The sequence below is a fragment of the Terrapene carolina genome, unplaced genomic scaffold (genome assembly GCF_002925995.2).
Source record: "Terrapene carolina triunguis isolate 2854851 unplaced genomic scaffold, T_m_triunguis-2.0 Scaffold97, whole genome shotgun sequence".
Taxonomy (NCBI): Eukaryota; Metazoa; Chordata; order Testudines; family Emydidae; genus Terrapene; species Terrapene triunguis.
Genome location: NW_020664448.1, coordinates 4,257,378 through 4,281,741, shown reverse-complemented (window position 1 = coordinate 4,281,741; position 24,364 = coordinate 4,257,378). Strand labels below are relative to the sequence as shown.

General features: G+C 49.1%; 1 protein-coding gene across 1 annotated transcript in view; it reads right to left on the bottom strand.

Annotated features, from left to right (window-relative positions):
* MYO7A (myosin VIIA) overlaps positions 1-17,018 on the bottom strand; it is a 92,267-nt gene extending 75,249 nt beyond the window's left edge. Inside the window, exons 1-3 of the mRNA XM_026651583.1 lie at positions 16,920-17,018; positions 12,724-12,876; positions 6,778-6,795 (exon numbers count right to left, since the gene is read on the bottom strand). Of these exons, the coding sequence (XP_026507368.1) occupies positions 6,778-6,795; positions 12,724-12,876; positions 16,920-17,018 (270 nt within the window). The remainder of the gene's footprint in view (positions 1-6,777; positions 6,796-12,723; positions 12,877-16,919) is intronic.
* Positions 17,019-24,364: the final 7,346 nt, after the last annotated feature.

Below are 24,364 nucleotides of genomic sequence, written 5' to 3'. Positions count from 1 at the left end.
TTACATGAAACCAGTTATAGGAATTGACCGTGATCCAGGTTGCGTATCCTAAGATGAGCGTGAGTGATCGTGCCAAGATTAACTGCTGGCACCTCAGTGCAGCCTCTCTAACTGAAGAGGCCTACTGCAATTTAAGAAGTGCTGCACCGACTGGCATTCAGAAGGGCAGAATGGTTTCTAACTCTTGGGCAGTACAATCCTTTGCAATCTCTAGCTCTTGTGATTCATTTCTAGCGGGCTTCTCCTAGGGCTTAATGCCTGCTGGCCAAGGAAGCTAATTGGCTGGAGAAGAAAAGGTTACTCGCCTTGTGCAGTAATTGAGGTTCTTGGAGATGTGTGTCCCTACGGGTGCTCCACTCTAGGTGTCTTCGCGTCCCTGCACCTCAGATCGGAGATTTTTGGTAGCAGTGTCCGTTTGGCCTGCACATGTGCTCTCCCCGTCTTGCGCTGTGCTTTGCTGCTATATAGCGCTGTGCAGGCAAACTGCCCTCAGTTCCTTCCCTACCGCAGAGCTCATACGGAAGAACCCCAAAGCAGAGGGGAGGAGGCTGAAGGTATTTTTGGTAGGAATTTGGGATGCGGTCACAATGGGATCTTGTCCTTTAATAAAATTTTAAAGGAGGGTATGCCATTAAGGTCCCTCTTTCTCCCACTCTCTGAGCTGACGTGATGGCCACTAGGAATGTGGTTTTCGTAGAGAGGTGTGGAAGTGAGCAAGTGGCCCTAGGCTCAAAGGGTGATCTTATAAGGCAGTTTAAGACAAGATTAAGGTCCCATACTGATGCGGAGTCTTTGATTGGAGGGTAGAAGTTACCCATACCTTTAAGCAATCTTTTTGTTGTAGGATGAGCAAACACCGAATGATCATCTGTCTTCCGGTGGAAAGTGTTAATGGCTGCGAGATGCACGTTTACCGAGTTTAGAGATAGGCCTGATTTCGTTACGCTTAGGATGCAGTCAAGCACAATCGGTAGGAAAGTGGATGTAAAAAGTAATCTGTCTTGCATCACACCAGAGTTGGAATCTCTTCCATTTGTGAATGTATGTGTGACGGGTAGTTATTTTTTCTGCTAGGTAACAGTACTTCCTTCACGTCCTCAGAACAGTTCATTTCTAAGCTCTGGAACCATCAAGGAGCCATGCTTTGAGCCGGAGAACTTGCAGATTTGGGTGATGGATCAAGCCTGCATCTTGAGAAAGAAGATGAGTAACGAGGTGGAAAGTAATTGGTGGACAAGCCATCAGATGAAAAAGGTTCAGAAACCACGTCTGTCTTGGCCAGGTTGGAATTAGAAGAATAACTCTGGCCTTTTCTTGCTTTATATTGAATATCACTTTGGATATTGGTGGAATTGGTGGAAAGGCCCATAAGAGATGTCTGTTCCATCTGAGCAGAAAAGCATTTCTGAGAGAACGGTGACCCAGGCTGGTTCTGGAGCAGAATTGGGAGCGTTTCTTGTTCTTGGCTGTGGCAAACGGATCTATCTTTGGAGTTCCCCAATGTATGAATAAGCTGTGAAGGATGGTAGTGTCAACTTCCCATTCATGATCTTTGGACAATTTTCCGCTGAGAATATCCGCTGTAGTGTTCTGTATGCCCAGGAGGCAGGTTGTTGAGTTGCCGATCTGCTGATGAATGCACCAGTTCCACTGCCTCGGCACACAGGGAAGGTGATCTTGCTCCTCCCTGGTGGTTTATGTAGGCTATACATGCAATCTTGTCTGTCAAAATCTTTACATGATTGTCTTTGATCATTGGTGGGAAGTGTGAGCCGGTGTTCCTGACTGCTCTCAGCTTTAGTAAGTTGATATGTAGTGTGGATTCAAGAGGGGACCATTTGCCCTGAACAGTGTAGGTGTCCAAGTGGGCTCCCCATCCCATTAGGAATGCATCCGTCATCAAAATTGGTGGAGATGTTCGTGTTGTTGGAGCAAATGAGACTGGGGGTGATAGCTTGGGGCCTTAACTAATGCATCAAAATTGTTGTTTGGATGTAGAAGGTTGTGATGTTGATGATTGTGGGGCTGTCGGTCTCCATTTTTGTTCCTTTGAGGATCATAATTTCTCTGGGGAGAGGGAAAGTCAGTAGGGCCAAGATCTCTGTGCCATCTGGTACTTACTACATCTCCTTCTTTGGGCAGGAATGTAAATACCCAGAGAACATAATGTGATCCTAGAATATTTTAATGTGTGTAAGGATTTGTCAGTTCTTTGTGCAAACAATTTACATCCCTCAAAATGGAGGTCCTCCACCATAGCTTGCACTACCCTGGGAAAGCCAGAGAGATGAAACTAAGACGCTCTCCTCATGACAACTGCTGTGGAAATGGAACGAGCAGCTGTATCTGCAGCATCCAGAGACGCCTGCAATGCTGTTCTCACAAGGAGCTGACCCCTCAGCAATGATCACGGAAATTGCTCTTTCTGATCCGACAGGAGGTGTTCAATAAAGGCGTTTAATTTAGAATAACTAGTATGGTTGTATTTTGCCATGAGGGCTTAATAGTTAGCGATCCTAAATTGCAGGATCGCTGAAGAATAGGATTTATGTCCAAATAAATCCAGTCACTTCCAGTCCTTATATGGTGTCGTTTTAGTGTGGTGCTGTCTGCCACGTTCATTAACAGCATTGGCAACCAGTGAATTTGGGGAAGGATGAGAAAATAAAAAGTCCCTGTTTGTAGAGGGCATATCATATTTTTTGTCCGCTCTTTTGCCCGTTGGGGGTATTGTGGCTGGTGTCAGCTATATAGTTTTCCCCGGATCAAGCAATGCCTCATTGATGGTGAGTGCAATCTTTGCTAATGACAGTGTCTATAGGATGTCAAGCAGTTTAGGCTGTGACTCTTTGACTTTTTCAAGTGGGATTTACAGGGAATCCACTACCCTCTTAAAGAGATGTTGAAATTGCTTGAAGTCGTCTGCTGTAGTTGGAGGAGGAGGCATGACCACCTCATCAGGAGATGATGAAGAAATGTTGGTCATCGGAATGGCTTCCTTGTCTAGTCTCTCCTCCTGTTCCACAAAGGTCTCCTCTTGAGGATCGGGGGTCTGGCTATTGATGCTGAAGATCACTTTCCTTTATCCCTCTGGGTGATGCTAGAGGACTTCAAAAATTGTTGTCTATATGCCACCCATGGGTTCTATTATAGCCAATGAGATGGTGGAAAGGGCATGAGTGGGGGCATCCAAGGATCTCCATACCAACTTGGTGGGTCTCTTCTACTCTAGTGGTAGATTGAAGGCACATGATTTTCTACCTGACTAGCTCTCTAGTACTGTAATGGAGAACCTTGGACAAACACTGAGTATAGGTCATCCCCATCATCTTCCTTGTCGTCTCTTGACAGGGATGGAGCAGTCATAGATGGTGGAGTAGAATACCTCGATACCACATGTAAGTCCAAGGACGTGGGTGTAAGCTGTACCATGGTTATGTCAGTGTCTAGTAAGGGTGATTCAAGCATCTCCGAGATCATCAAGTCTTTGGGGAACTGAAATTCCTGCAGTACCGAAACAGCCATTGGTACCATTGAGGTCAGCTGAGTAGGTGACGTTGAAGTGGAGAGAGTCATCAGTACCGGAGGCCCTCTGTGTCGGAATGGCCAGCAGATGTCGCTGTAGCCTTTTGTGGTGCTGGTGTACTTGATACCCACTGTCTACAAGACTCCGTCAGTGCCGTTCTAGAGGAGTTGGGTTTTTCTTTGCCACTCCTTTCTCCTGACAGTTACGATCTGCTTGAGCCTACCCTTTTAGGATCTTTGGGCTTACTGGTGGTACCAATACTTGAGGATCCTGCAGCCTCATAGTTATCTAGTCGTGGGTTGGTCAGCACCGAGGTTATTGACCGTGCAGGAACCTTTTTCTTTTGGATGATTCCCTATTTGGAGAACTTGTGGCCTATTTTTTGAGACTTTCTGAGAAGAATTCAAGGATTTCCTCTTTGAAGTCACTGGAGAGTTTTCATCCAAAGATGTTGACGGGATCACTCTCTCTCAACAGGGACTGCTGTCCAAGGGGGGTCCCGGGCATAGGGCCGGAGGCTGGTTGGAGTGAGCTTTCCATCATGAGCAGTCTACATTTTAGCCCATGACTCTTTCTGGTTCTGGATTTTAATTTGAGACAAAACGTGCACTTCTGAGACATGTGTCCCTCTCCAAGAGAGCGAAGGCAGTGGGAATAGCCATCGCTGACAGGAATGGCTTCCCGACACGAGAGGCAATGTTTAAATCTGGAGGAGTCGGGCATACCCTTTTCAGGGTTCACTTCCCGAACGGGAAGAACTAGAGAAAGCTAACGTACACTAAGGAGATAACTATTCTACAAGCAAAATAAAAAATTTTTTTTTGAAAGAAATGAAAAGAGAAGAAGGAAGTATTAACACTAACTGAAGCTCTATTACTGCTACGGAAAATTAGTAAAAAAACCCACTAAGTAGAACCTCTGTCAATGGGCTCTGCTAAGGCTCCGTCTCAGGCCAAGAGCAGTTGAGAAGGATCTGAGAGCAGTTTGCCCACACAGCGCTACATAGCAAGCGAGCACAGCACGAGACAGGGAGAGTGCAGGTGCAGACCAAATGGACTCTGCTACCAAAATCGCCGATCTTAGGTGCTGGGATGTGAAGATCTCTAGAGTGGAGCACCCATAGGGACACTACTCAAAGAAGAATATCCAGTTTATAGAGATAACAGACCAGGACAAGAGTCATGTATCCCAAGCCGAAGGTTAAGGACTCAATCAGTGTCAAAATCCTTTATATTTGGTGGACCAAGTAATGAAAAGACCAATACAGTCTAGAAATCGCTATCCAAAGAAAGAGTTGGTCATTTTAATGCCCAAAATAATATGCCTTACACCCTTTTAACAGCATGTTCTACTATCACCAGATGAGAGGAGCAAAGTAGCCCATTCCATGGGAAACCTCCCCGCATCCATGATAAAGAACTCTACTAGGCTTTAACAGGGGGTTGAGCTGCCTGGGAATGCAGCCATTGTGGCCATCTTTCTTAGACAGCCAATAGGTGACTGACCCTAAGCTTACGTAGAGTGAGCAAGAATGTTTCTGCGGTTGTTTCAGGCAATTAATTAAAGATCCCTATTACAAAGTAAGGTACATTCCAGCTTTCTCTTGCTAACATATGTTGCAAGTTGCAGATAGAGTGAGTTTGAATTTTTACTCACTTTTGGAATCAGCATACTGGGCCACTGCTCCTGAGAAGGCCGGACTAAGAGACCTAGAGACCAGCATGGGCAGCCCCAGTTCAAATTTCTCCCACATAATCCTGCTAATGTGCCTCAATCCTGATTTGGAAGGGCCATCTCTAGGCATGGGAGGGTAGTTCCGTCTCTATGGCCCACTCAATCCTTGGCATCTGCTCAGACTTTCAATCGGGCTGCCAATTAGTGCCAGCTGTGGAGGTTTTTGTCATAGGAACCCTTGCCCACTGGGAGCTGGACTGGACCCCCAAACTCATTTCACAGTCAACAAAAGGTAGTAACTCTCTGATTGAATCCTGGGCTGGATTTGAAAGCACACCCTAAAAGATGTCTGAGGTTTTCATGCTGCTTCATAACTTGGTGAGATTTACAAGTTATAAGGCATTTCTAGGCAATTGTAGGGACATGTTTAACAGTGCATAGAGGCAGAAATATCCCACTTCGTGTTCTCTTCACTCATTCTCAGAAAGACTGACTTTGCTTCTGGCGTAAGTTTGTGACATCCCCATATTCCAGCTTTTGGTGGTAACTTGTCTATCCTGGCCAAGACCCGTGACTACGGCCAAAGATCTTTTTAAAGGAGTTAACCATTAGTGGCAGGAATGTTTTCTTGATGTTCCCACTGACCTTTCCCTTGTGATCATTGAGAGACTGTCAGCATAAACTCCTGTGTTATCTCAAGAGACGAGCTTGGTTTGACTTGTTCCTAGTTGACAAATACACACAGCTTGCCCAATTTTAACAGCTCACAGCATTCAAGACTTTGGCCCCAAACTGATGATGGGCCAAAGGGCAGCTACAAGAAAATATTTGCAATTCTCGTTTCCAAGTCTGGTTAAGATTAAAGCCCCTCTGTTTTGGTGTAAAGATCAGCTTGGCAGTACATATGAGTGATGGTTCTACAAAAGCCGACGGTTTACACCAGGAAATGCTGTTCCACTGCAAATTTGTTACTGCCCGTGTGACCTACATTTTCATTAGCCATGTAACAAATCCACTCTGCTCCTGATTCCAAGAGCACCCCAAACTCGTCTTGGCTTCAACTGGAGTTTTTGCTGCTCAGGGAACGCAGGGTCACACCATGACCAGATACTCCTGCACTTTAGCAACCCCTATTCAGAAGCAGATAGACAAAACCCTGCTCAGTAACCCAGTGTCACGACAAAACACCCCTGCTATTCAGCACAGTTTTTCTCAGCACATACAAGCATGAGCCATGCAGAACAGCGCTCGCATAACCCTTTTCATTTTGTCGTGGTTGCTTATTTCCTCCAAACTGGGCTATTATACATAGCTGGTTACAGCCCTGTCCACCTGGCATCACATCCGCAGACTCGATACTTTGCTCTTCTAGGAAGAAGCCACATTTCTGTCATTGTGGCAAAGCGCTGCAGCCGAAGGGATAATGGTTTGGGTGCATTCACGGGGCAGCAGAAAAGCAGCGCAAGACAAATGAGAAATGCCACGAATGGTGAACGTCAACGAGCGAGCCAGCAGATGACATGACAATGCATTGCGGCAATGGAAGGTGGCTCGATACCTGTGTGTGTTATACTTACCCTCCCACCACAGTTAGTCTTAGGGTTAAAAAGGAAGGAAGGAGAAAAAGGAAAATACATATTGCATTAGAGCAAGACTACAAAAGCCTTTCGCCAAGTCATGGCGAAGCTTTCCCCCCAGCCAGCTGAACCGGGAAAAAGACAGATTGTCAGAAGCCTCATGGCAAGATTCAGCAGTGCCGGGAACACCCTCAAGCAGCGCAGGCCTGTCACGGACCATACTGAGTACTATCACTTTGGGCTGGTGAGAGCAAATTGTACCTCATGGAACCGCTGCCTGCTGGGTTGGTCTCTACCACCTCGGCTCCATTCACAGGGGCATATACAGTTTCGCAGAACAGCCAGCCACACTTCCCGACACTCTACTCACTTTTCCTCTGCCATGGTGATAGATAATGTAAAGGGATGGTTTATTCACCTGTCAAAATTTCTCTCTCTCTCTGACCAACCCTCCTCACTCCCCCGCCCCAAAAACACCCCTTAGTGATGTGAGAACTAAAAGCCAATCTGTTTTGCTCTTCATTGGTCAAACAGATTTTAAAATCTTTGACCAAAATCTTAAAAAGTTGATGCTTAAAATTAAGCTCCTGAACGCCTATGTAGACATAGGTGGCGTAGCTGCATCCATGCAAGGAGCGCCTTGCTGATCATACAGCACACTGGTGTTCCTGTCCTGGGAGAGCACCAGCGGCGGAGACCTGGCCTAAATATCACTGCAGTCTTTTTGCAGACAACACACAAACAGAAACAGGGGCAAAGCTCATTGAATAAATGCGTTGCTACAAATGATTGGCCCAGCTGTCCTGCCCATCTGTCCAAGCCTGTGCTAGTCCCTTTGTCTCCTTCCCCAGCTTTGGGGATATCTTGGGATGTGCGTTCCTCTAGCGGCCATCTCACTTTGCTGTAGAACCGAAGCAGTGTATGGCTAAGGGAACGGTGCAGTATTTCAGAGACTGCTGCAAGCCTGGAGTTGTTAAAGAGATTAAAAATTCATCATTGCTTAGGGGGTAAACTCCTAATAAGAGACAGATATCTGGGGCCGCATTTCGCACATCTAATAAAAGGTTAATGCGATGGCTGAAGGCACAGACACCCAGCATCCACCGAGCACTCAGAACTCAGCAACCAATCTGTTAAAGAGGGGACCTGCTCCCCGCTGCACAGAAACCCACAGGAGGAGATCCACCCACTCCTACCTCTAAATCAGCAGCCATTCACAGTCTTTGTGCCCTGGTCAGAGCTAGGCGAGTGCTCATAGGGGCACCAGCCTCTCCAGGGCCCAGGCCAGGGCCATCTGGCTGGGCGCAGCGGGCGATGCGGGCTGCACCCAGGCGTGATAGCCCTGGGCTCTAGGAGGCCTCATGCCCGGCAGCATTCCTGCAGTGGAGGTGCACATCAGCACGAGACTGGCTTCCTGGCACAGGGGCACCCTCGCATTCCCCTCCTCTGGCTTCCTGCTTCTTGGTTTCCGTTTGTTGTCTCTGTCACTTTTCCTCCTCGGACTCACTCTAAAAGAGCCTCCCTCTTTGCCCTTCCCGCACGCGTAAAACTAGGGACAGGACATTTCGATGGACTTTCTTCCCACGAGGGCCTCCACTTCCCAGAAAACAACCACAGGATCCCGCCCTGCCTTTAGGGCTGACACCCAGGCATCGTCGCCTTCTTCCTTCCCCTCCCCCCTCCCCACATGCCTGGACAAGCCCATTAACGCCACTATCTGAACCTGCCAGGAATGCTGCTGTTCAGACTCCCCCTCCCCCGGACTGTATCTGCAGCCAGCCTATGAGAAAGGGGCACCCCAGTCTCCTACATCAGCCATCACCAGCAGACAGGGCCGGCTTTAGACCAATTCCACCAATTCCCCCGAATCGGGCCCCGCGCCTAAGAGGGCCCTTGCGCCCAGTGGCAGGGCTGCCGGGGTGGGGGCAAGTGGCCGAGAATCCCTTCCCTGGCTCGAGGCTCCTTTTTAATTTTTACTCACCCGGCGGCGCTCCGGGTCTTCGGCGACACTTCAGCGGTGGGTCCTTCACTCACTCCGAGTCTTCGGCAGCAGGTCCTTCAGTGCCGCCAAAGACCCGGAGCGAGTGAAGGACCCACCGCCGAAGTCTAGGAGCGCCGCCCGGTGAGTACAAGCCCCACGTGTTTTTTTACGTGGTTTTTTTTTTTTTTAGTCATCCCTGCCGGGGCCCCGTCGAAACTGTTCGAATTGGGCCCCGCACTTCCTAAAGCCGGCCCTGCCGGCAGAGCCTGACTGCAGGGCTGGGGGCCTGGAAGTCCTGATAGCTAATGGTGGGTTAGACACTGAATCCCACTGGGGCCTTGGGGCAGCATTTACAGATTAGGCTCCTAAATCAATGGCACAAGCATCAGAGGCACTGAATGCTTGTAGCTTCCATTCATTAAAATCTGAAAATCTGGCCAGTTATTCAGGTGCCTAAATGTGGATTCGTAAATGTTGGCTTTAACTTCCCTGTTCCTCAGTTTCCCCATCTGTAAACAGGGGCTAATACTAATCATCTGCTTCACAGACTGTGGGAATTAGTTGGTTCAACCTTTGAAGATGGATGTATTACTCTCATTGATGCCTATGAAAGACCCCACATACAGGGAAAGCAGAAGATTGGAACCGAGAGGAGAATCTGTCCTCAGTCAATAGCACTAAGAAGCAAGGGACAGCCTCAAAAACGCTGCGTGAAGACATGACTGCAAAGCAGCTGACCTTGACCTTTACTCAAGACAACTGTTTGTTACATATAAACCAGCTCGCCTCACCCTCACCTACTTCCCAAAAATGCATATTCCAACCTAAGAGGCTATGTTAACCCTTCCCATCGCATCAGCACATTTCTCTCTAATTAAACAAAAATGTGAAGGAATCATCGTCCACTCAAAGCTACCAAAAAGTTACTGGGAGGATATTTTCAGCAGTTGCCCCATCTCCACTGTCTTCCACCCTTCAAAATCCGTACAATGTAATAGCTGGTGAGACATTGCACACTGGTTCCTGCAAAGCTGAAGGTGTATTGTTCAACGTCAGGAACGGTGGGCTATTGCTAAGGTTAATATTTTGGCATGGTTATTTTTAGTAGAAGTCAAGGACAGGTCATGGGCAATAAACAAAAATTCATGGAAGCCCACGACCTAAAAAATAATGGGAGGAGGGGCTGACCGCTGGGGGGGCCTGAAGCCTGAGCCTGTCATGGGGGCTCTAGCCCCACTGCTGCTGCAGGCGGCTGACAGCTCCAGCCCCGCCACTGCGGCAGGGGTGCAGCCGAAGAAGTAACCGAGGTTCCTTAAAGTCACGGAATCCGTGACCTCCATGAGTAAATGGTATCCATAGTTATTGCTACACCTATTTTGGCTGCTTTGTTTCTTCATAGGTTTCAGGGCCGGAAGGGACCATTAGGAGGATGCGGTCTGATCTCCTGCATCACACAGGCCAGAGAATTCAGCCAGCTCTGGAACCAAGCCCAGCATTTATGAGAGATTTGGAAAAAGCTGATGTAACATTTTTTCTCATTTTCACATGCCCCCAGTTCCATCTGAGGCAAGGAGTGGAGCTGGCAAAATACCAAAAGGAAAGGCTGCTCTTGCCATATTTTTGGCCTACCTGGAAACAGGGTCCCCTAGAAGTCTCACAAGTAGAGATAGGCCTGAACCAAACTCAAGCATCTGAACACCCTCAAACTTTTGCAAGATATGTGTGTGTGTGTGTGTGTGTGTGTGTGTGTGTGTGTGTGAGACCAAACTCAAGCATCTGAACACCCTCTAGATGACCCTAATGGTCCCTTCTGGCCTTAAAATCTACTAGCCTTTGAATCACTCATCTTTAAATGAAATCCTTAAATTGTTTCAAAAAAAGACCTTGGAGGGTATGTCTACACTGCAATGTAAGCCCAGGTTAGTAGAACTCGAGTTAGCAGACCCTGGGTTAGTTAACCTAGATCTTAAGCATCTACACTCATTTGTAACTCCAGATTAGGCATTGTTGAACCCTGTATTTACACTGTATTATGCAGGCCTGAATCCAGTCACCCATGTCCCAGACTTCCTAGTGTGTTCCCAAACTATGGCCGCACTAACCCTTTGTTCATGGTGCAGCATGGAAAAACTTGACTGCCCACCAAACTTGACTGTCCAGAGGACAAAGAATGTCTGTCTGGGGGATTGTGGGATACTTCTGGTGGATCCCAGAGCACGAGTCCAGTGGGGCTGCATCTACACTGCAATGCAATAAGGCTTGAACCCTGGTTTAACTCACACACTCCATCCCTGGGGGGTCTTAAGACTCTGGGTCCGCACAATTTGTGTGTATACGGAAGGGGGATTAAGCTTGAGTTTGGGCCCTGAGCTTACACTGCAGTGTAGGCAGGGTGAGGGCAGAAAACGATGTACTTCTGCCATTGAGTGCCTGCAAGCCTTACAATTTAAGAACTGTCCTGAAGTGCCCCGCTCTTACGTGATCACATTGACTATTTGGCAACATCGAAGAGCGTGCCTGCATTCACTCCAGGTATGTTTTACTGCAGGCACAAAAATGTGCATCTTATGACCCTGCAACTGCAAGCCAGCAGCCAGAGATTCCGCAACTCTGAGAAAACAAACAAAGACCCTTTGAACTCTGACTCCTTTCCTTTTGGAGTTGTAATGTTATAGTAGAACAACCGTGCAACTCAATTTACCTCCACATTATGTCCTAAATTAAAACCAATGCAGCTGCACAAGCAGGGCCGGCTCTGGCTTTTTTGCTGCCAGCGGCCGCCCCCCCCCCCCCCCCTGCGGGCGGGGGCCCCCCGCCCCCCCCCCCCCAGCCCGCGCGCCGGGGGGAGGGTGGCAAGCCCGGCTGGGGCTCTCCGCTCTCCCCGGCGGCCAGAGAGCCCCCGGCGGCCAGAGCACCGGGGGTTACGGTGAGCACGGTCGCGGCGCCGCTCTCGGGCCTGAGCGGCCCGCTGTGCCGCCCCCCTCCAGGCGCCGCCCCAAGCACATGCTTGGTTGCCTGGTGCCTGGAGCCGGCCCTGTGCACAAGTGCCACGTAGGGCAGAATCTGGGTTGTGGAAGTATTAGAACCCGCAGTGCAGCGTCAGGAGGAAATGGCTGAGTTTGTAAAGCTAGTGAATTGAGCATACCAGGTACGACATCACTGAGAGACAAACCTGCAAATCCACAATGCTGATTTTACAGTCGCTTTGCCAAGCACTTAAACAGCACTTAAAGGGGCGTTAAGGCGGCGTGTGCATGTCAGGAACTTAAGAGTTCTAAGAAAAATATCGTAGCAATCAAAACGCAGCTGAGAGAAACCAGGAAATTCGGAATTAATAAGTCTTAAGTGCACATCCCAGGTATTGCAAGGTCACTGTGGGAAAATTGCCTTGTCACCCCCCAGGTTATTTAATTCCCAGAGTCTGTCACACTGTGTGGATTCTTCAGCCACGTCCCCTATGCTAGGGATCCTCAGTTAGGTCAGCTAAACATGTTGCGATCTTAAAGGGCACCCAGGCAAATACCTGGGGATCGTTAGTCATTACATGGGCCATGGGATCTACAGCTTCCACTTGGACAATGAGAAACTTCAGTTTAATGCTTTACCCAAAGCACTGTGCTCATAACAGTGCAGAAACTCCCTGCACTCTGGAGCCACTCTCAGGTGTAAACCCAGGCTCCCATGTGGGACTTCAATCCACTTGCCCAGAGGTGAGGGCGCAGCGCTCCCCATTTGGTCACATAAAAGGACTCAGATTTAATTAACATCCAGAAGATATATCCTTTCCCCAATTCAGTAAACCCGCACATGCAATGGCATCTCACGTCCTGCATGAACGGCATGTAAACTTTGCAGCAGACATGGCAGAGAATAGGTATGCTTGGGGCTTGGACCAGTGCAGGATATACATGAAAATAAGTACAACAAAGCTGGGGTGAGATGACGTTCTCCAGGTGGACACTCACATAGATAAGGTGCTCTCGGTAACGGATGAGCAGGTTCCGCAGAATCCCAGCTTCATTCAGGTCCCCCAGGCGGATCATGTCCTCCACCCCGTGGATAGAGGTCGGGTGCATGGGTTTGATGTGGCTGGCATTGTGAGGGAAAATCCAATGCTCCTGGAAACGAAAAGGGGAAAGAGGTCAAATGTGAGCCTACTACGATATACACCCTAGACAGATTCGGAAAGGACAGGATGAAAGGATTATGCAGTACAAGGGGCATGACAGCCATTAACTTTAAAGGATCATAGTGAAAAGGAAATGATCTCTCAGATCCCTGCAAGACCAGGATATAGCTGTGTTTTAAGGCTCCTAGGCTCAGGGGCGGCCAGGCGGCTCTGCGTACTGCCCCTGCCTGCAGGTAGCACCTCCGCAGCTCCCATTGGCCGCGGTTCCCAGCCAATGGGAGCTACGGAGTTGGCGCTCAGGGTGGGGGCAGCATGCAGAGACCCCCTGGTCACACCTTGCATCTAGGAGCCAGAGGGACATGCCAGTCACTTCTGGGAGCCACACGGAGCCAGGGCAGGTGGGAAGCCTGCCTTAGCCCCGCTGTGCCATCAACTGGACCGTTGCCTGTTAAAATCTCCCGGCTTGCCTTTAATAGTCACTGAGAGATAGAGGCTGATTCCGGGAGATTCCCAGCCAACCCGGGAGGGTTGGCAACCCTATTTGTAACAAAACAAGAAACTGGTACAGATGACTGGGGCTGGCTACTGAAGGGCTCTGTGGGAACTCAGGCGCAGATTAGGGAAGATGTTAGTGGGGATCCTATAGGAGAAGAGGAGTAACTAGCAGGAGCAGAGGTAACTAAAAGCACTAATCTAAAGTATTTATATAGGCCCTGTGATAGAGTGCTGGGAAGCAGCACCTGAGGCAGCCCTCTGGTAACTGCAACCACAAGTAGTTGCTCTGGAGTAGCCCTGATTAGGAAGAGCTGTGCCTAATTGGTGGATTGGGATGGGCTGAGGAGAGCCCCAAAGGCTAATTAGCGCATTACCGGAGAGGTAAAGAAGGCACAGGAAGGACAGGAGAGAGTGACAGGCTTCTCAGGGAAAGAAGAGATTGCTCAGGGGAAGAGACCCTCTGTCTTTCCCTCTCCTTGGCTGGGGGAGCTAAGGATTGTATGTTATGATAACTACAGAGCTGCAAAGGTTTGCAAAGACGGTGGGAAAGAACAGTGTAAATAAACTGCACAAAGCGTTTCATCAGAAGCAGGTCTCTGAGTGGTTTGTGGCTAGAAAAGAGACAGGAGCAGGACAAGGCCCTGTCACAGCCTCCCCCCCACCCCGCATCACTGTCATGTCTGACCTCACAATCTTTGATGTATTTATCCTCTCAATCCCTCCCCCTCTGTGAGGCAGGGCAGTGCATGTGACAGATCCAGCAATTTCCTGCAGTATCCTTGAAAAACCTTATTGTATTGAGTTTAAATCTCTTTGGAGTCCATTGTATTAAATGCAAGGCTTATGTTAGGGTTACCATATTTTAATATTCCAAAAAGAGGACACTCCACGGGGCCCCGCCCCCGCCCCAACTCCGCCCCTTCCCCGCCCCGGCCCCACCCAACACTGCCCCTTCCCGCCCCAACTCCACCCCTTCCCCTGAACACTCCGCCTCCTGCTCCTCCCCCTCCCCTGCTTCCCGCGAATCAAATGTTCACGGGAAGCCTGAAACAGGCAGGCAGGCAGGCAGCCAGCAGGTAAGCTGGGGCTGGGGCAGGGGTGGGGGCGGAGGGAGCGCGAGGAGGCACGGCCCAGTCCGGCCCCCCCGGCCGAGCGGCTCCCTCTGGCGGGCGGCCCCGGCCAAGAGGGTCTGGCCCCGGTGTCTCCGGCCCGGCTCAGGCCCTGAGGCGCCGGCCCCGGTTCCGGACGAGCGGCTCCGGCCCGCCCCGGCCCCGGCGGCTCCGGCCCTAGCAACTCCAGCTCGGCTCGGGCCCCGGGGCACCGGCCCCGGCCCTGGCCGAGCGGCTCCGGCCCCGGCCCCGGCCCCAGCCGAGCGGCGCTGGCCGGTGGCCAAGCACCCCCAGCCCCAGTCCCAGTGGCTCCGGCCCAGTTCCGACCGAGCGGCTCCGGTCTGGCCCCGGCCGAGCACCCCCAGCCCCGGTCCCAGCGGCTCCGGCCCGGCTCGGCTTGGGACCCGGTTCCGGCCAAGTGGCTCCAGCCCGGCCCCAGCCTCAGCGGCTCCAGCCCGGACCCAAGCCCCACGACCCCTCCCTATTTTCCCGGACATGTCCGGCTTTTTGGAATTTCCTCCCGGACGGGGATTTGAGGACCAAAAAGCCGGACGTGTCCGGGAAAATCCGGACGTATGGTAACCCTACTTATGTATTATTGTTAAGACCCCGATTATGTCACAGAGGTCACGGGATCCATGACTTCCATTGACCTCTGTGACATTTTCTGCCCCGGGGCTGGAGCTCCCAGCTCCCACCCTGGCGGGGGGGGGGCCTCTGCAGCTGCCCAGCCACAGGGGATGGCGGGGGGGACTCCCTGGAACTCCCAGCCACCATGGCAGGTGAGGGGACCCTGCAGCAGCCCATCCCCTGTGGGCGGTGGGGGACCCCAGAGCTCCCACTTGCAGGTGGTGGGGAACCCCCCAGAGCTCCCTGCTGCTGCGGGCAGCACGCCCCTCCCCGAGCTGCTCAGCCACCACGCAGGTGGGATCCTGGAGTTCCCACTCACCGCAGTGGTAGGGGGACCTTGGAGCCCCAGCAGCAATGGGTGCTGAGCTGAACCCGCCTCCCCCTTTTGTCAGGGACATTTTTAGTGACAGTCAGGGACAGGTCACAGGGTTCTGTGAATTTCTGTTTATTGCCCGTGACCTGTCCATGATTTTTACTAAAAATATCCCTGGCAAAATCTTAGCCTTAATTATTGTGGGCTGGGATTGCACGTAACTTCTAGTGGGGAGATGGGATGGGAATCCTAGGCCACGTTATGAACTTCAAAGGACTATAGTGAACAATGTGCCAGACAAGGATGGACTTCTGGGACAAACCGTATCAAATTCCCACCTCCAGTCATTCAAAAAACCCAGGCTTTTGAAGCTCCACCCTAAGGAGGAGACCACTGTCTGCTGATCATCTGGTCCTGGAATCTGAAGCTCAAAGGCACTTGTTCATAACAGCCTTAGCTCTGAACTTGTAGCCAGAGAAAACCCCTTGGTGGGCTCTCAATGACGGCCTTCTGCCAAAGCCTTTGATGGAATTGGGGTGATCTCTGGTAAACTTAAGCTTATTAGAATGCGCGTAGGTTCTTTGATTGATTTTTAATATTTTCTTTGTACTGCTTTCACCTTAAGAATACATGCGCTTGCTTAAAAAGGGCTGTGTGATAACTTGTAACTGCTAGCAACTGAAGCTGTTCATAGCCTCTGGAGAGAAAGCAAAGCTCGAACGCTGGCTGTTTAGGCAGTCTATCGCAGTATAGGCCGGGAACGGTGCAGCCTGGAACTAACCTGGTCAGGAGGGAGAGAGACATGGGCCTCTACCTGAGAAATGTGATGGCTGAGGAGTCAGTAGCCTAGAGGGGATATCCTTGCTGGACCACAGAGGGGGGAATACAGGTGCATATGCCCTGAAGTGTGCCAGTGCTATTATCCTCATTTTACAGATGGGAAACTGAGGCACATAACGGGTAAGTGACATGCCCAAGGTCATACAGGAAGCCTGTGGCACAGCAGGGAATTGAATAAGGGCTCCCATGTCCCAGGCTAGCACCATAACCCCTGGACTATCCTTCCTCTCCAATAAAATAAATTGGAAACAGGAAAAGGCTTAAACAAGCCCCTTTAATTGGGTCTGAAATAGACAAGTTGTTCGCTAGCTACTTTGCGTTACTGCACTGTCTTGTGATGGTCTCCCTTGTCAGAGTTATTCCCCTCCCCACACCCGCCCGCCCGCTTTCCCTCCTTTTGTTTGTTACCCCTCCTCAGTGCATCTTGTCTTCCACCTATGTCCTTCGGGGCTGGGACTATCTCGTGTTGTGTGGCCCCAATCCAAAGTCCATGGGAGTTCATGGAAAGAATACTATTGATTTCAATGGGGTTTGGATCATACTGTGCATCTGTACAGCACCCAGTGCTTAATCCTATTTGGGGCCCTATACCTGACACTAATACAAAGGACACACAATCACAATCCTCTTCTCCTTCATACATACGTTGCCTTCATCGTCCACCACCTGGATCTGCCCGGAGTCACAAAGCTTGACCACGGCTCCGATGGGAACGTCGAATTCCCGACCGGTTTTGAGGTCCATCCATACATAATCCCCCTGAAACAAAACAGAGGAAAAGCATGTTCTCAGTAAAGATGAGCAGAAGAACACAGCACTGCAGGGAGGACTAAATGTTCCCGGTTAGAGTAATTTCTGAATGTTTTACTTCCAAACATGGGTGTGAGAACAAGCGACCTCCTTTGCAGTCCATACAATACCCAACTTCTAGGTAGTGCTTTTCATCAGTAGACCTCAGAGCACTTTACAAAGGAGGGTAAAGTATCATTGTCACCATTTTACAGATGTGGAAACTGAGGCACAGGGGGAAGTGACTTGCCAGCAGGCCAGTGCAGAGCTGGGAATAAAGCTCTAGTCTACTGAGTCCCAGTCCAGCGCTCTACCCACTAGGTAACACTGCCACCCCTTCCTCATAGGCGGGTAATAAGGCTATTGTGAGGCAACTACGCCTTAGCACTGCAATATATGCTACCTATCTCATCCATTGTTGGCAAACTGGCCTGCTGCGAATCAGACCACTGCTCATGGGAAACCATTTCACACTGTGAAATCTAGTCTGTCCCCTTTTCAATACATTTTAAAACAACATCACAGGCAGAGGGTGGTTATGGGAGGGACATTAAAAGTAAACCAACAAGAGACACAGGTTCAGTCTGACTTGAACCCAAAAGCCTCCCCCACCAGAATCAAATGCACTGACAAATGGTCCCCATCAGCAAGTCGTGCACGTTCAGTACTGCCTGAGCCAGTGCAAAAGGATTAACAGAGGGGTTGGACCAAACACGACCTTTCCTCTGTGCAGCGGGTAGGTCTGAATCTGCACAGGGGCCCAGGGAAAGATGCTGAGGGCCCGAATCTTCCGCTGTGCCCGTTCTTACATAACAGTAGGCAGGAGACAGGGGAAAGATGGTTTATTTTGCCGCTGGGCAGTGAATGTCTTTGGCTGGAGGTGCGGGGAACTGTGCTTACATTGCAGATTTTTACTATTAAATTGAATTGTAATTGCTGCAAGGGTTACAGAGAGACCATACCTGCGGATGAATGTGTCACACCCATCTCTAGTCCAACGTACAGCTGACACTGAAGGGAACCTGGAATGGAGGGCAGTGCCAGTGTTTTGTTTGCAGACAACAGGTTGTTATCTCTGCATGTGCAGCAGTCTGACTTCTGCTTCCAGTTCACTCGCACCTCCTTCACAGAACAGCTTATTCTCAGTCCAAGCAAAAGTGACTCCAACGCAACCATGGCACTGGGACTAGAAAGCAGGCTTTAGACATCTCACCCTGCATTCCCCACTGCAGTCCATGGGAATTTTGCCTAAGGACTGTCAGATCAGGCCACTAATGTGACCCCACATTTCCTACATGGGTTTTAAATTACTCCTGTGCACGAGATGTTCACCATTGTCCTTGAAGAGGGAAGAACCAACCTTCAATGAAAACATGAAATTCTTTCCTGCCGCTAAACCTGATCCTGGGAGGTGCTGAGCCTCCCCTAATTCCACTGCCGGCAAAGGGAGTTAAGGGCCCTCTGCACTTTCTGCAGCCATTTCTTTCATAGCCAACTAACAAGGAAAATAAAACATCGCTAAACATGCATCACTCTTGTCATCTACTCAATGGGACTGGAGAGGATGATTAACCCTTTGAGGGTCATATGGTCCATGCAGGGGGCTGGACTAGATAACCTTTTGAGGTACCTTCCAGCAGGGCCGCCCAGAAGGGGGGGCAAGTGGGGCAATTTGCCCCAGGTCCCGGGCCCTGCAGGGGCCCCGCGAGCCCTGGCCGAGAATCCCTTCCCTGGCTAGAGGCACCTTTTTAATTTTTACTCACCCAGCGGCGGTCCGGGTCTTCGGCGGCACTTCGGCAGCGAGCCCTTCGCTCGCTCCAGGTCTTTGGCAGCACTTCGGCAGCGAGCCCTTCGCTCGCTCCGGGTCTTTGGCGGCACTTCGGCAGCGAGCCCTTCGCTCGCTCCGGGTCTTTGGTGGCACTTCGGCAGCGAGCCCTTCAGTGCTGCCGAAGACGTGGAGCGAGTGAAGGACCCGCTGCCGCCGCCATCGAAGACTCGGAGCGCCGCCTGGTGAGTACAAGCACCGCAGCGGGTGGTGCCTTTTTTATGTCCGCTCCCCCGCTTTGCCCCAGGCCCCTGAGTCCTCTGGGCGGCCCTGCCTTCCAGCCCTACATTTCTTTGATTCAATGAAACCTACGTCCAGAAATTGACTTAGGCGATGCACTGTACGTCAGTGGTTCCCAGCCATTTGAAGGTGGAACCTCCACCTTTTGCAACAGATTGCTAGATGGCTGTCCCCCAGGCCTTGGGCCAATTGCTACCATCTCTTCTTTCCTCTTCTCATTTCTTCCAGCCCTTTCTCTCTCTCTCTCTCTCTTCCTCTTCATCCCTAGGATCTTGTTTTTTTTCTGTTCTATGTATGTTTTTCCTTTCTATTTTTAATGAGATTTTATATTTAAGCTCCCCCAAGCCACCGGACAGCTACAGGCTGTTCAGGCTGGGGATTGTCCATCCGCGAATCTAGGCGGAACTGCATGCACTCTTGCTGCTAAGCAGAGCGGTGTGAATAGTAGGAGTCAGCAAGTTGTTGTTTGCACCTGCTGTCTCTGCCTCCATGGACTACTACCCTGGGAGCTACTGCAGCAGCATCAGGGAGGGAAGGCAATGTCTTCAATGTGTCACCCAGTCCACAGCACAGTAATGCTTTTGAGGTGGGGATCCCGGATCCCGCAGCTTTCTCCACTCCCAATACTTCTCTGCTCTGCACCCAACTCTTGCCAACCCCGAGTGTTCCAAAATCATGAGTCAGGCCACAAAAAACCATGAGATTTTTTTAAATTAAGAAATGTTAGACTCGTCTTCTTGGCCTTATGGTTTCTGAGCTCTTAGGGTGAACTTGCTTCACCCTTTTGCTCTGTTCTCCTCAGCCAGGCAGGCTAGAAGTGTGCCTGTTTCTAAACGAACCTGAGGTTCTCAGGTAATCTCTTGCTTCCAGCAGCCACGGCCTTCAGAGAAACCACAAATATTCCAGAACTTACGATAAGATGGTGAGAGTTGGCAACACCGGTATCCCTACTGTGCTAGCTTATTGTATTAGCACACAATCAGGCACCGTAATATGCTGCCTTTTGCCTAAATACTGACTGTTAAAGTCATCATTCAGGCCAGTAACTTAAGCAAACTCTCACTGTTTTCAGGAAGCTTTTTCCTGAGCAAGGTTTGAAAATTCTAGGCCAGCTCTGGCAATGGCAACCTTGTTGTTTAGTACCATAGCATGGTAGTATCCCTGGATTATACAGCCAGATGCATATAGAATGTTGGCAAGTTATAATTAAAATACAGTATCTTGTTATTAAATAGTCAACTACTTTAAACAGCTACCCATAGCTACCAAGTTTTGTGCAGCTCCACGAATAGCATTTATGCACATTAATTATTGAGCAAATTTCCTTATTTACATCTGATTTGCATATATATGTATAGTTCAGCTTTTTTTAAAATGTATGTGTGACGGGTTGGACCCCCTTTCTGGGATGCCACCTGATGTGCTGGGGTTTCACTGAGCCTCCCCTGCTCAATCAGCCTGGGTTCCCTCTTACTGCTTTGCTGGATTAGGCTCTCCGGCCTCTTGCCGTGCACGCACACAGGTAGGGCCACACCCCGCTGCAGTCACAGACTGAAGTCAGCTCCCCTAGCACTCACATGCCCCCGCACATTGGGGTACAAACCCAAAGGTTTTATGAAATTCGCCCCCTCCCTCAATGTGGAGGGAGATATGCACAACTTCTTCCCCCCCCCCCGCCAGTTAGAAATTACATAAACTGGGTTATATTATAAACAAGAAATAAGTTTATTAACTACAAAAGGTGAATTTTAAGAGAATATAAGAGATAACAGACAGAACAAAGCAGATTACTGATGAAATAAAGCAAAATACGCAAGCTAAGCTCAATATACTTAAGAACAGGTTACAAAAATGCAAATTCTTACCCTAAATGTTATTTTAGGCAGGTTGCAAAGTTTACGTGGTTCAGAGTTCCAGTTATATTCCTTTTCAGAGTGGACCCCTGTCTCAGTCTGGACTTCCCCCTTGCCTTCCCTTCAGGTGGCTTTAGCAGTCTTTCTTCTTGGGCAGACAGGCCATGGAGAGAAGGAGTCCCGTTTGCTTTCCTCCCCACCCTTAAATAGGATTTACATAAGGCGGGAATCCTTTGTTTCCCAAACTTGACCCCCCGATCCCGTCCAGTGGAAAGTTACAAGAAGTCCCAGGTAATGTTTAGTATCAGGTGACAAGACCACCTGACTAGTAGTGTCAGAGTTACGTCCCCGGATGCCTCCCAGGAGGGAGAGAGATTAGTATCTTCATGGTTTTGTTGTTCCTTCCTGATGGCTCATCACATTTGATGGCCTGTCGTCTGGTGGGTGTCTTCCCACTACACACCCAGTTGTAATTGTTACATAGTCCATATTTCTAACTTTAGATACAGAAATGATACAGGCATACATATTGGATAATCACTTTCAGTAAATTATAACCTTTCCAGTGATACAAGGCCCATCTTCCACAAAGTATAGCTCAGTTATGTCGTATTCATACCATAAGCATATTTTCATAAAGACTATGGAGTGAAAAGTCACAGTATGGATTTAGAGCTTGTGAAAGGCTTCATCCAAGATTGACAGACCTGGTGATGAAGCCCCAGGCAAGTTTCCCTACACACACTGCCCTGTCAGCATGCCACACTCTTGATCTGGGATGGAGACTTCCTCAGCAGAGGGAGCCAGAGCCTGGGGATTGTTGAAAGTTTCCCCCACTCTTCCCCTCCCCTCACCAGCCTTCCCTATTCTGCCATTTTCCAGACCCTGCCCGCTTCTCAGCTCCCCTATTCGGCTCCTCCTATTCTTGCTTTGCCTCTTCTATTAGCAGAGGCCTTCTCCTGGGGCTCTATGCTGCTCTGGCACCAGCAGGGGGACTAGAGAGAGCAAAGACAGACCTGGCTGTCTACAGAGGAGGCCCCACATCGCCCCCAATGGCTGAGAGATGCTGCTACAACTCCTGCTCTCAAACCAGCTGGGTGCGTGAGGCTCAACTGGGTTGTGCGAATGTGTGACAGGGCCCCCAAACGCATGAGTGTCTTAGCACTGACGATATTGCCTAATACATAAACGGCTTTTACAGTCTTGTGTTTTACATTGCAGTGGCAGCAACTGGATTGTTACTAAAGACAATTTCGTGCACTCAGCCTCTTTGTTACACAGGGTGAGGAACACTGCAAATGAGTGGATGTAGCCACTCAAATTCAGTGGGCGTCGATGAATGTTGGCTGTGATTCCCTGTAACTTTTTGAAAAGTTAGGCTCAGATTCTCAGCTGGTGTCAATCAGTAAAGCAGTATTGAATTAATAATAATAATAACAATAATATTTGTTTACTGTTGCAAAGTGCTTTGAGGTCCTCTAATGAAAGGTGTTATATGAACCAGTAAACCAATTGATGTCTATGAAAGCATTCCCGTTTATATCAACGGAGACTCTGGCTGTTACTGTTTAAAAAAAGAATCTTATAATGTGGCTCAAAATGTCTTCAGCAGTACCTGATAAATAAGGAAAACAATTCTATGTTTAGAGAATCAAAAATAGATACCTTATCTTTAGAACCAATAGAAAAATTGGTAGAAGAGGAAAGAAAAAAGATATGGGTTAAGTAAGTGACATATTGTTCAATTATATATCAGTTTAAATTGTATACTTTAGCACTTATATAGCTTCTTTAAGTGGAGGATCTGAAAGCATTTTACAATAGTTGACAGTATTATCCTCATTTTATAGTTGGTCAAACCAGAGTGGACAGAACCCAGGTCTCCTATTCTAAGCCCCTAATTGCCAGAGAATACTCAAAAGTACAATAAAAATTACATTACCCCCCCCAAAGAAAATATTTTATACCTGTGTTCTGGTGGTCAGTACTAAGCAGCCGAGTTTCGTGGCCCATTATGTCACCAGAGACAAATACATAGCCCAATATCATGAAGTATAGTTGATACTTCTCTTCTGCTGTATGCCACTGTACTACAATAGCAACAACAAATAAATAAATGATTTGACTAGCTAACATACTGGATGTTAATTTTCTCGAAATGCCCTGTACATACAAATTAAAATTACATTTGTTAATACTGGCCAAAAAGGCAATTGTGATGGCCTGGACTAACTCAACTAGACCCACCATATGCCTATTTCCTTTTCCTGGTTGGAAAGGGCTTGATGCAAACTCCACAGAAGTCACTAGGAGTCTTTACACTGACTTCAGTGGGCTTTGGATCAGGTCCAATAGGAACAAAAACATCAGCACAGGACATTTCATGGTGATTGGCGCTGGGCCATTAAACAGCTCAATTAAACTGGTCAATAATCCTCATGAAATGTCCTGCATCTTGGCAGTTTGGGGTTAATTCAAGATGTAGGGCGCAGCACCACAGAACCAAGAACACTTTCAATCATTTCATAAATAGCCATATCTGAACCAACCAGTAGCAGCCACCATGCTAGGCACGTTCCAAACCCTCCAGACCCTGCCCCCAGGAGCTCACAATCTCAGGACAGAGGCGAGGGGAGGGGGAACAACAGGCAATTTATACACAAGTCAACTTGATTCATTGTAATCAGCACAAAGGAGGAGGTGCGGTGCAACTGTGTGAGAAGCTGGCACAAGCATTATACAGGATCAAACTGTAATGTGATATAGATTTCAAAGGAGTCTGAAAGCCATAGTCAGTGTTTAGAGCCAGTGGCCCTTATCTTACCGATAAAAGAGTCAGGGGTTTCAAGGCTTGGTTGACATTCCGGAGCAGCGTCCATTTGCCCTGGTCCTTCTCTTCAGCATCCGCCGCATTGGGGCATTGCTGCATGTTGATGGCTTTTGCCTCTTTAGCATTCTAGAGAGGCTACTGCACTATATGGACCTCTTCCCTGGTTCCTACACATACTCCACTAGCTGGCAAGGAATCTTCAAAGATACCAGCTGGTTTGCTTTATGCCTCCTGTTGCAGAACAATGATCACAAGCACTCACTTCTGCTGCAAGGCACCGTTTGTCTTGAGTCACAGTGTGGTTCTTGGAAAAGATTTTCTCCTAACAGGAGAGTTTCCATAGAAGAGCTTAAGGAAAGCTTTAGCTTTTCTCATGGTTCGCCACTGGAATATGCTAGAACTATCCCATATCACTTTGCATTGTGGGAATCTATATACTGAGCAGACAACTGTGTGTTTCTCCACTTACAGTCCTCCCAGCGTCTCCAGTAATGGGTGATCTTTGGTAGTAGATGAAAAGGAAACTGCAACCAGCAATTCGGACTTGAGGCCT